Genomic DNA, 13,283 nt, shown 5'->3' with positions numbered 1-13,283 from the left:
CATGCTTTCCACAAGGAGGCAAAGTATTGCATATACTAGATTTCACTGCAGCCATATCCCTCCTCTGTGCAATAAGCAGTTCATGGCTTCATACATATTTTCCTTCCTGTTTTTTTCCCCTCATATCCGTATATTATCTGTTTGAACACCTTGCCAATTCCTCCTCATTGGAAGAATTTAAGATAACTATGTAGGCTGCACTGTTACTGAGATCTTCTGTAGAACCATGGACTGGAAACATCTTATTTTATACACTATAGCCTAACTATTGAGAATAGTTGATCCAAGTCCATGTGTCATCCCCCCATATTTTGGATTTAATCCAGGACTTTCCAAATACTTATAGTGTAAAGCTGGGATCTTGGGCTCAGTATGGCCTCATGTTTCACATTTTGTGCTAATTTTGCTGACCAGTCCTGGCTATAATATTGCTATTCATTTCTGCACCACAGATGGGAAGGTGCTATTCCCCTTCACGTTAGAGAACTACATACACTCTGTCTCTGTGATGGCACATAGCACATGTCATGGCTCTTTCTACATTAAATTTTTGTATATAAAATGAATTTATTCTCCAACTGTACTCCACTTGTAAAAACAGTTGTAATGAATGGCTCTTAGGGATCACCCAGGTTAATACACCATGATTATTTTATTTAGAGTAAGTATTTCACTGCTTGTTTTACTCATGAATTATCACTATTTCCTTATTCCATGGAAAAGACATGTAAGTTTTGTTCAAGAAGGTAAACCACTCACAGTGTGTATGGCAGCACAGATCCATGAGACTGCAGCTTTGTTTGCACCCAGGTACATACCATCGATAGCTACTGACAGATTTTCACCATTTGGTCTCTCTCTTTCACCTTCCTCTGTGCCCTGTTTCATTGCTGGTTGCTTCCTGTACTATTTTACTCAAAACCACTAATATAGTGTTTGTTCTAATGACAAATTTTGTAACAGAACCATTGTGGCAATGCCTCAGGCACACATCTTTCCTCTGCCTAACCTGTTCTGCTGGAATGAACTCTCCGTCCTGCTTCTGCTGGAGGCAGATGTTCCTTTGGACAGCAGCAAAACCCATTATTCACAACAGTCTTTATTCATTCATGCTCCTTCTACATTTTTGGCTTGCTGCTGAAGTGGGAGGGCAATGCAGCAAGGCACTTCTGTCACTTTGGAAACCTCCTTTCACCACATGAATGGATTCAAGAGGACATGCTTCTAATTGGCAATTCCTAAAGTCACCTTCAGTAGGCTGTTCCTGCAGGTGTACATCTCTGTGGCAACACTCAGTGTCATTCAGAGTGCACAGAAGATTTTGTGTTCAAAGTTATTATTTCCTAATTCTGCAGACCATATGGCACCATAAAACCCAGAGCAGAGCAGATATTTTTAAAGCATGACATTAACTTTACTAGGGGGCATTAACGAAGATGAGTAATGTTATCCTCACTCAAGTATGAATTATGCCAATGTTTTCAAATTTGGATGATTAAGGTTGTACCTAAAATCATTGCACTTTTTTTTGCAGGTCTGAGATGTAATAGGAGTCCACCTGTGCCTGTATCCGAAAGTATCCATACATATTTACAGAATGACATTTTAAGCAAAACACACAAAGATAGCATTATTCTGATTTATTCTTCTGAGGTTTACGATCGGCAAGTCTGACCCTGTTCTTATGAGACATCTAAGGAAAAGGAAAAGATATTTTCTCAGTAATCACTGCACTTAATTTTAGTTCTACTTTAGATTTCTGATCAGAGGTACAGCACAGACAAATCTTACGTACTGCAATTTAATTAAAATACTCCTTAAATCTGTTCACTTTTGCAAATGCTTCTCCTTTCTGCTATCACCTATATGGTTTGCCACATTCCCTAATGCTGCCTGGTAAATAACCTATGTATTTATTACCATTAGTCCTGTCACCATGTTCTCTCTCATTATTAATAAATTAATGTGGTTAATTATTAAAACATACCAAGCATGTTCCAATTACTTTTTCTCACCTGCCTCCACCTCCTTAATGCAATACATTCCAACCAGAAACATTTTTTACTTTCCAATCATCTTGATGAATGATATAAAGCAACAGGGTGTATTCTTTAGACATTCGGCTTACAGCCTCTCTGCATGACCAAGCTGGATGTGCAAGGAGGCCCTGGGATCATGCCTGGGGGCATTAATGAGCTTATTAGAACACTGTAACAAGGATTATCTGAATTTCTTATGCAGAACTGAAGACTTAATCAGTCTCTTGCCTTCAACTACCAATACAGGTCAGCTTAAAACCATTGCTGTTCTAAAACCACAATTATTTTCTTCTCATATTGATGTTGGTCACGATGATCATGGATGATTTATGTTCATTAAAAATGGTAAAACTTCTGGAAAAAAAAAAGGATACATGAAACATAGCATCTCTTGTTTTATTATTATGAATTCAATGCAGCACAGCTGACCTTGGCAGTAATTTTCATACTGAAATGAAAACATCACTTTTCATGAATCCATCACATCACATTTGGATGCTAAGCTTTTGCCCAGTTTTCATTGATATTGCACTTGAAAGAAAACTTCTCTTCACCTTTAATTTTCCTTCCCACATAGCAGTAGCCATAAATATGGTTACCCTGAAAATCACCTGAGTGCATATTTAGACGAAGATGTGATTCTTTCAGCAATTGTACAATTTGCTTATGGGGGGTCAGACTGGAAAGACATATTTTTAATAAAAAATAAACAAATAAATAGAGCTCTCCTAAAAGCTGTAATAGGACCATACTAGCATAGTGCAGAAATATATAATGCAATTTATCTTAAGGCTTTCAGTTTTGTTTTTACCTCAATCTGGAGTCCATACATTTTTAATGACTGTGCTTACCAGCTGCTGTCCATGAACGCCCCAGGCTGCATACTGTAAAACTGAATCCTCTACTTCTGGAGGGTTTAACTCCCAAACTTCCCTTGAAAAAAGGGAAACATTTTTTACTTGAACACATTGGCATCACCTCATGCATAGAGCCACTGACAATGACATGGTATGGAAAAAACAATGTGACCTACCTTGTGTGTATGTTATAAATCACATATGAAGCTGTGTAAGAATAATGAAAAACCTGTTAAAAAAAAGAAAAAGAGAGAAAGTAAAGAATTACAAGAGAAAATACAGGATTAAATACAGACTACCATGAGGGCAGTCACAGTCTTTCAATCCCTGTAAACATCAGTACCTTTATGACTGAAAGAATGTTTTACTGAATTAATTATAACCAACAGACCTGAACCAGGTTTTGAAAGCTGTAGGAAGGTCACACATATTCATCTGTTAATTTAACCAGACACTTTATCAGTACAACAACTGCACAGAAAATGTCCCAATCATAAAAATCTGTAAAATCTGTTAAAAAAACCAAAACCAAAAAACACACCCCTCCCCCAAAACGAAAAAACCCACCAAGAACATACATTAGGAAAAAAGAACCACTTTTTTTCTGTATTTCTTCATCAAGCTGTGTCAAAATGATTGCACAGGCATCACAGTTATTCTACTTGAAATGCAGACCAATAGAGGGTCATATGGTATTGCTGTCACCACCTGCTGTGGACAGCCTGAAGGACCTCCTGGGTATGGCTCACAGAACAGAAAATCTCTGTACATAGTGGGGCTCTGTTCGCTGTGGCTTTCATTAAATATGTTTTGGTCTAATTTTGGTTGACTTCCTTTGTTTTTCAGGAAAAGTTTGTTGAAGGTTTTTTGTCATTTTGCGTAAAACAAAGAACTATTTTTCAGTAAACCTTTCTCATTCAACAGCAAGTTAGCAGTGACTTCTGGATTCAAAACCTGTAGGATTCTCCAAATGGAACAGAAAAGCAATTACAATGTGTCATCTGATGGACCACCACACCAAAGAGCTCAAACCAAAGCAAACTATTACACATTCTCTCTGGTCAAACATTAGTCTTTACACAGATAGTGAATAATACACATTTTGCTCTCTTCCAGGCTTGAGTGATTGGTTTTTACCTAGCTCATTTTTTGCCTCTATGTCCTGCATCATGAAAGTAGCATAATTCCATAGTGTTAGTTTTAATATAATTTGAAATTACTTCATGGTCTTGGAATATAAAATATATTTGCAACTAATTATTACTGAACTAAGCAAAACTCTGCTTTTTAATGTAAACTTCTGTTAGAAAGAAACATTAGATGACATCCACTAGACTTACTGCAGCTTCATGTCTACAGTTACAGCATGTCTGCTTGGCACATGAAGGATTTATCTCTGGACAGGCTCATCCCAGTTAGATGGGGACAGACACAGCTGTAAAGCCAAAACCTTGCCATGGATCAGCCAAAACCTTGCCATGGATACATGTGTTGGGAACTCTTTAGGTTATAGTTTCTACACGGGGAACCTTTCAGTATCTCCTTCAAAGAGAACAGGCAAAGGGGGATCCTACATGGACAGAGACACTGGAATTTGTCACTATGGCACATGAGAGGGTTTCAGAGGTTGGTATTTTGTCTGTAGGCCATTCAGTAACAGAGCCATCTGAAACATCCTTCCACTGACTCCCTTTTTATCATTAGTTCCCTGCCAAAACATGCCAAGAATTTAGCATGTCCTAAATCCTTGCTGGCTGATGCAGCAAGAATCCCACAAAGGTCTCTAAGATTAGTAACTCTGTGCAACAGCTGGATACCCCTTCTATAAAATTTCCCTTTGAGACAAAAATAATTTCCATTTTCCAAGTGTATTGTGTTTAACATCAAAACTGTTGCTTCAGTAAGATTCAAACATATATTAGTAAGTATGCCCCAAATGTTTTTTGTATTTTATACTTTATATTACAGCTTAAGATAAAATCATGCAAGGTACCAGCCTCTTCTGAGAAGTGTGACTGAAACAGAGACAAATGGTTAAATCATGGTGGTTTCTGCACAGGATGTGCACTGCCAGAGGTTACCTAGAGGGGCACTTGCCAGCAGCTTTTAAAGGCCAGTTACAAAGAAGAGAAATGGGTCTCTTGCCCTTGCAGGAAAAGGGAAAATTGTATCAAAGATAATGTGTGCAGGGCTGATAAATATTTAGAATAGAAATATTTAAAAAGTAAATTATTAGACAATATATTTCAAGACGAAATGCTAAACTAATGTCATTCTGACAGCTCAAACAGAAAATATGCTGTAACAACAAGAACAACACTTCATATGTCATGTGGAAACATTCCTCACGCTTTGTGTAACATTTCTGTCTAAACATTTATGCAGAAACATTAATATCTGTGTTCCAAGTTGAAGGAGCTCCACTTCCACTGGAGACCAACTCTACAGTGAAGTCACTTTCAGACAGGATGCTGACATTTTTCTCAAATTACTCATGTGAGTTTTAGTTCTTAACAGGAGCACCATGTATAAATTACAAGTACGACGTTTCCTAAGTCATCTTGCTTGCGAGAGCCACACACTGAAACACAATCACTACTGAAATGAAATCAATAAAAAAGGATGTGGAAAATCTTTCTTTTTCTAGTCTGGCACTTACAGAGTGCCAGAGTTCTTATGAAGCTCTTGTAGTTTTGTACAAAAGCTTAACCTGATTGGCTTCTTCTTGCACAGAGCCGTCAGTGGCTGGGACACGCCTCTTCCTCATCACACGCCTCATCCATCATCATACAACATCTGGCACCACAGCAAGGAGTACCAGCAACCCTCAAAACACCAGGATCAAACCTCCCACATGGCCACCAGTTGTGTCCTCTGTGGAAGAGGCTTGGGGAATTACACCCTGCAACTCCTGTTTTGTAGGAGGTGCGCTATCAGAAAAAACCCTGGTAATTTATGCAAATAAAAAGATAAGAAGGCTGGCTACTGAGTGCAACATTCAAACCCAAAGTGCTATCATTCCTATTCCAAAATGTTTTCAAACATTTCTTGTCCTCCTTGCCTTCTAACCGAGGTGCTATCAAAAGACTGAATGAAGACTAATATTTAAACATGGACATTGAATTGCTCCAATTGACTAAAAAAAGAGACATGAAACAGGAAAAGGGCGAAAGGTTGTAGTGAAAAATACTCCTACTAAGCACAGAGAGAATCAATTAATGAATATGGACACACAAAACATCTCTAAGAAGTGAAGCAATGTAGGAGAGCAAAGCCTTTTAAAATATTAAATGTATTACAGCAATTTCTGCACTGTCATATCAGCTGGGGGAAACAAAAAGAGGAAAACGGCATGGTATAATTTATTAAAAGAATTATACAAGTTAAAGTTGGGCACTGTGACGAGCCTTAACTCCTCAAGTGGCATGTATGATTGCTAGGGTTCAGGCCTTTCTGGCAAGTAAATAACTTGCCTGCTTCTATTCGGATAAGCTGGAAAATGTTCCCTGCAATGTTAAGAACTGTGAAAATGGCTTTTTAGATCAGACAGACAGTACACCACCCCCTCAATACAATTGATTTAATTTTTCTTTTGCCACAGAATGCAGTAGGTAACAACCACTGCATATTAAATATTTCTTCTGAATTCATTCTTTTACCAGCTTCGAAAGTGATGACAAGCTTTCATCTGGTGCTGCTCAACACCGAAAAAGTTAGCTGCATTTGTGTATGAAAAAAATGAAATTACAAAACTCCATTACAAAGGACCTAAAAGAAAAAGGTGACAAAAGTATTTCAAGACAAATTGCTCCAGTCAAAACGTATTGAAATAACAATCTATTACTCAGCTAACAGCCAACAATAAAAAACACACTTATCAATCATCATCTGAACTTTTAGATGACACATTTAGATGAAGGTGTGATTCTTTCAATGACTGAGTTCTGGATTTATATGTACCCTTTATTCTCTACCTTTCAAGGAATTATTTTTTCTTTCTACAGTTTCTGAAAATGAAATAATGCCGTGGAACTCTATGCATAGCCCAACAACATGCAGGAAAACAGTGCCTTATGCACTCAGCCAAAACACATTCCACTAATTCTGCAATACATTCCAGAAAATATCCAGTTCACTGTCCTTGGGTAATTTGGAAAACATTTCTCAGCAGAACAGTGTTTTTGCTAAAAAGCTGCCAAGAAAACCTCAGTAGCACTATTTTTACAGTGTGATGAGAGCTCTCAGCTCCAGGGAAATGGAGGAGAGCTGATGACATTAGAACCTCACAGCACTATAATCTCAAAATGCTTGGGCATGCCAAACACCTTGATGCATCCTTTATCCATTTCCTGTATTATAAACCAATTACATTCTTTTGTGTGTTATTCATTTAGAGCAATAATGATGCCTCCTTGCTAGCACAGCTTTTTACGAGGTAGGGGAGTGACCGTCCCGTATTTTTGTTTTTACCCAGATTCCTGTAATCTGAACTCATCTCTGCAGTTCCCAGGGCTGCTACACTCTGTAAATTCCCCTGTGAGATGTCCAGTAAGACATCTCACAGGGCATAAAAGCACTCAGTCTGAGCAAGAACAATAAAAGGTGAGAGTATATGAAATACATTGATAACTTCAGCACCCGCAGTAACACTCTCAATTATTCCGAAGATTAACAGCCAAATGGGGTCCACATCTTGCACACAACATAGATATTCATCTATTTGTATTGTACATAGAAAATAAAAAAGATACTATTTAAAAGCCATGCCCTTCCCATTAGTTAAAAAAAAAAAAGCAGCAGAGACTCATTAAATAACTGAAATTGCAGTGTTTGCCATTATTCTCATCCCACTTATCTCCAAACACATACCCTGATTTGGAAAGAGAGGCAGTTTCTTAGATAAGGTTCAAAACCATGCAGACCTCTCTGATTCATCAGTGACGTATCAGATCTTTTATGGGTTAATTTACACTTCTGATTCCATGAAAAACAAAATCTAGTATTTTAAGAGACTACTAGTCTGAATGAAAAATTATTATACTCTTGCTCTATGAGCTAAAGAATTTAATCAGAATTGAAAGCAGAATTATCAACCTTAGCTGTGTAAGGTTTTAACTCCTGCAACATATGGATGCCTCCCAAACAGTATTACTCATAAAAAGAGAAAGATCAAAAAACTGCTTTTATTGCTTCACAGGCACAAGTCAATTATTAGGCAGTTCAAAGCTATGAGAGAATCTGACCTGGAAAAGGTTTTCTGTGCCTGAAAGCTTTTCTGTTTTTTTCAGCTACATCAGTTGGCCTAATAAAAGATATTACCTCTTCCCACAAATCTTGTCTCAGTTATCTCTTCAGGCCACCACATCTATAACAACAATGTTAGGGAAAAAGAAGCATTCCTATGCCCCCCTGAAGAAGAAAGGACTACCTAAAACTAAAAGTGATCCTTCCTAATTAATAACCTCCATTACAATACATATCACAAAATGCACGTGAACCCAGAAATCAGGGGACAGGACACAGTGAAGCAGGGAAGTAAACAGGAATACATCTTGCCAAGGACACTCACTTCTGCATTCATCCGTGGCCCCTGCTCACTTCTGAAACCTTTCATAATACATTAGTAAAATGGTCTGGCACGTTTCCAAACTGCCTCTGTGTGTCCCAGCCACAGGAGCTACTGGCTGTCATGCAGAGTGTGAAAAACAGCAACATGAGTAGGATTCTGCCTTTATCCTCTTTTCTACAGTTGAATTAAGCATTTGAAGAATTACTGAGAAATCTACTTACGCTGAAAACTGAACCAAAAGCTTTTGCTGTGGTAAAGTGATTAGAAGGCCGAGCAAAAAGTAACCAATCATTCATCTGCCGTTCATGCAATGAAGTACCCACACAAAATGACACACAGAGCCTCACTCAAAAATCAAAAATTTTAAGAAACCTCCACTAAAGGCTCAAAAATACAATTTAGAAAAAGAAATGCAAACATATATTGATTCCTATTTTGCCTTTAGGATAAAAGTACCTTGGAACAAAACTGGAACCTGCAGAACATGCCATGAGCTACAAATAATGAGCAAGAACCAGATGCAGAGTGGAGAGAATATGAGGGGACATCATGAAGCACAGGAGGGTTATGGAGATCTTTTGAAGGGATTACTGATATAAATACAGTGTGCTTGTGGCCAGAAGAAACAACTCTACTATATAGTTTTTGTATGCTAATGTATATTCAAGTTCACTCCCCATACAAAAAACCACAGCCTATACAAATTATACAAAGTCTATGTGTACTAGTTATAAAGATTATGCAAATAATTATTGAAATTATTTCTCCTCTAGTTACTGATATTTTACTATCAATTTTGCTCAGGCAATACTGGTTTAATTCTGATTTCCAGCAATGAAAATGAGAAAAGGCTTTGAGCAGGTCTTTAATGTCATATACAAACTCCTTATTCTGCTACACGTTTGGAGAACACCAGATTATTTGTGTCTGAACTTCCCCCTTTGTGGGAAGTCTGCTGAAAGCAAATGAGTTACAGTAGGAGGGGGCCAGTCTTTGCTTTATGCTATCAGGATTCCAAGCAGCAACTTCTTGCTCTCCAAAAGAACCAGATTAACATTCACACAACCAACTCCTATTCCTCATTTCCTTTTTATGAGTTTTAAGACACGTGACCTTGCTGGGACTGCAGTGCAAAGAGAATGGAATCAGTATCTAATGTGCTGATCACAAAACAATAAAAAAGATCTATTCCTTTCTTATCTTTGTATTGCAAGATGTTCAGCACCCCGTTAGTAAAAGCTGTGAGGGAGTTAATAAGATTAAATTAGGAGCAGCATGACTACTGCCAAAGGCAAAGCACAGCTGCTGGATGAAACTTCCATCCATTTTGCAATTTATGTGCTAAATAAATTAATAATGGTATCACAACATTATGGTGAAACCCAACTCTCTCTAAAACTCCATTATCATTCACCTCAAATGTTCCCCCTTTGCCTTCCCAGTCTGACTCCATGTGCTCTCCAGCATAGGAACTGCTGCTAAATGGGATTAAACAGCTAAATATGGCATGGCCACAGTTGGGTTTCATGTAACTGGTTCCTTGGGTGTGTAAAAAGTGAATAGAGAGCTCTGCAGCATTGAATTCTGAGCCACAGAGGGACATGAAACCGCTGGATAACACCTGTGCTATCAGTGGAGACTTTGAACAACCACATACTATACCAATAAGTGACAGTCTCTGCATATTCATGAGAATAATATTGATTAAAGATTGGAATTCTGCTGATTTCATGCCTTGGCAACAAACACAGTGAGACCTTAGACTATGCACTGATACCAAAGCTCAGCTCACTCTGGGATACACACCAGAAATGCTTCACACCATGCACCAGTGAAGTGGCACCTTTTGCTCTTGGAGCTGTAGTATTTTACTGGTCTTTTCCTGGTGTTAGAGTCAGTAAGTTAAGCCACATGAGTTAATGACTGATTTCATATTGATTACATCTGGGGGTAGAGACAGGCACAGAATTTAACTGCACAAATGGTGAAATCCAGTAAATCTTTTCAGTTTACATTAATTTTAAACTGCAGATAATGATACATTAACTCATGGTTCATGCAGCCAGAAAGAACTGACATGATTATTTTGTCTGACCTACTACATCCGAAACAAAGTTTATGGGATTTCTCATTTTAAATAGTATGATATGTTTTCTTCATCTGGTTTTAGAGTAAACTCTTAGAAACAGTCAACTGAAGGGTCTGTAATACTGAGATGATGAACTGCCACCCATCTGTAAATCCTATTATTTCTACCCAATTCTGGAAGCAAAAAAATATAAAATAGAGGTAAATTCTGCCAATATTAATGTCTAAATCTCTATATAGTCTTGCACAATTTTGACCCTTTTGGTGAAATATCTTGTTTCTGAAAACTCTATATAATTGCAGAGCTAATTTAAGATAGAGCTTGATGCATTTGAGCACTGAAGTTATATGACAAGGCTATAACTTTGAAAAGCATCATATTTATTTGTTTCAATCAGCATTGATTATTTCTCATGATTGATAAGAACCACTGCATATCATTGGTAGTAATTTATGGTTAGCATTAATACTTTGGGGTATGAAATATTGCCAGCCATAACAACTCTATGCTGCCAAACCAAAATAAATATAAAGGCGAGACATTTCGAGACACGTAATTTATCTGTAAGAAAAAAGGCTGTCAAGGAAGCCTAAACAAAAAAGCACCTCTAGAAAATCTGTTAGAGCCTCAACTGTTCACACATAATTTTTCAATAAGATTAATTATCTCAAGAAAAAGACATCCACTGCAGAATGTAAATTAAATCACAACCAATTAAACTCAGTTCATATAACAAAGAGTAACATGATACAAACCACAGTTCAGAGTAAATGCAGAAACTTCTTTTTCTTCTCCTACATCAACAGCTGATAGACCATCATTTGGATATGCAACTCAATCAGTTTTGAATATCTAATAACTTCAGATGAGTGAATTATTCAAGAAAGAATGCACTGCGCTGCCACTTCTGAAAGCCTCACATATCACTGTCATTTGAAATTCTATTAGTTACACTATCACATAAAATATGTTTCTTGAGTCTTGTATGAGATGACTTACGACAAAAATTTATGTGTTTTTTTTCTGGCTTATACACCTGCAGCATTAAAAAAACAGGAATGACTTCCCTGAAATCATTGTTACATGACAGTGAAGCTGGTCAATCTCAAGCCTCAAGCATAATATGTGCATTTTTTTTGTACTGATACACAGGTAGGTGCACATCCTTTTCAAGCATATGCTCACACTCATATTCAGCGTGATCAAAATTTGGACTTTATGAGTATTTGGGGATTTACAGAAACTTCTGTTCTCCTGAACCGATTTGCAGGCAGCTTCATGGTGTGCATGTGTATTTTCATCTGGACAAGTGTAAAGAGAAACAAAAGATATAAATTCTGACAGCACAAGCAGAACTCTATCTCCATGGAAATATGAGACTGGTGAGGGTGCTTGCCTCTGGTCAGTGCAGCTGAGAATCCAAATCTGTCTTAGAAAAATATGCATTTACGTACTTTAATATGCCTGACACTTTAGACAGTCTGATGTCTTTACAGGGTCCTATGGATTACCCATATCCCATACAAAAGGCATCCTCTACAGGGAATTTGGATTGAGTACCTCCACACATACTCATCAAACTTTTAACTGAAAACAAAGTATGTTTTAAAACACTAATTCTTAAAGGCAAAGCTGCATCAAGTCTCCTCAGAGTGTTCTGAGATGGTTTAATTGCTCTTTGAGATACTGCGGAAGAAAGAATTAAGACCTGGTTTCATTTTCAGTTTTTCCATAGTGAGTCACATACTGTATTCACTCAAACAGATCGCTAAAGAGAAAATTGCCAAATGCAGAAGAAACACCACCTTGTTTTGAAGAGACACACTTCTACATGTTGTGATATTTACAAAAGTATGCATAAACTGATTAATGTGAAATACAATGCAAAAAAAAAACCCCCATGGTTAAAAAAGCTACTGAGAAAATATTTCCTAAATTAACATTCCATATAAATTAAATGTCCATGTTCTGAGCACAAAACTAAACAGAATTGAAGGTGCCCTAAAATGATGATACAAAAGGAAATCAAAGCATGTGATGAGTCAATTTTGAAGTAAAGACTACAGTCTCAATATCTCTTTTTCTTCTCCAGACAATCTGACTCACTCAGGCAGCAGTTAGGCAGCAGATACCGGATGCTCTTCTGCTGTTTGCTTACAAATTGCATGAGGAGATTAAAAGACCCTGTGGAGCTGGAGAAAGGAGAAGCAATGAGATAAATGGCCTGTGGGTCTGAAGAAATGCAAAGGGAAAATGGAAAAGAAAACTGGGCTGAGGGAAGCAGATGGCTAAACCAGCAAGCATGCAAGATGAAAGAAGGAAGACAAAAAGACAGAGCTAAAAATATCAGGGTGGGAAAAAAGAGACACAATAAAAAGAAAGAACAAATCCAGAACAAAACAGAGCTGAGACCCTTAAAGGGCTGGAAATGGAGAGGATCAGATCAAAGGAGAACAGGCAGCAGGGAGGGAAAGCAGTAAGCAGACCTGCAGTGTGTGGGCATGGTGGCTGGAACACACAGGCTCAGGGAACTGATGAATGAATTCAGGCAGAGTAGACTGGCACCTAGAGCCTTTCTCTTTTGGAGGATTGAAAACATGAATGAAAAACGGTTTTCTAAGGAATCTGACAGTTCAGTACCTGAGTGCATGAACTACCTGCCTTTCACTGCCTTGGTTACCATCATCATTAATTGCTTAGTGCAGATATGACACATGGAAAAGCAGGAA

At 37.7% G+C, this 13,283-nt stretch overlaps 1 protein-coding gene across 2 annotated transcripts in view; it reads right to left on the bottom strand.

The window, feature by feature from the left end:
• The window catches only part of DPP10 (dipeptidyl peptidase like 10), a 202,751-nt gene that overhangs the window by 61,839 nt on the left and 127,629 nt on the right, over positions 1-13,283 (bottom strand). For both annotated transcript variants that reach the window (XM_017740242.1, XM_008638220.2), the window contains exons 5-6: positions 3,073-3,125; positions 2,891-2,972 (exon numbers count right to left, since the gene is read on the bottom strand). In XM_017740242.1, the coding sequence (XP_017595731.1) occupies positions 2,891-2,972; positions 3,073-3,125 (135 nt within the window). The remainder of the gene's footprint in view (positions 1-2,890; positions 2,973-3,072; positions 3,126-13,283) is intronic.

This window comes from Corvus brachyrhynchos, unplaced genomic scaffold (genome assembly GCF_000691975.1).
Source record: "Corvus brachyrhynchos isolate BGI_N302 unplaced genomic scaffold, ASM69197v1 scaffold126, whole genome shotgun sequence".
Lineage (NCBI taxonomy): Eukaryota > Metazoa > Chordata > Aves > Passeriformes > Corvidae > Corvus > Corvus brachyrhynchos.
Note: the sequence above shows the minus strand (reverse complement) of the source record. Positions and strands in the feature narration are given on the sequence as shown.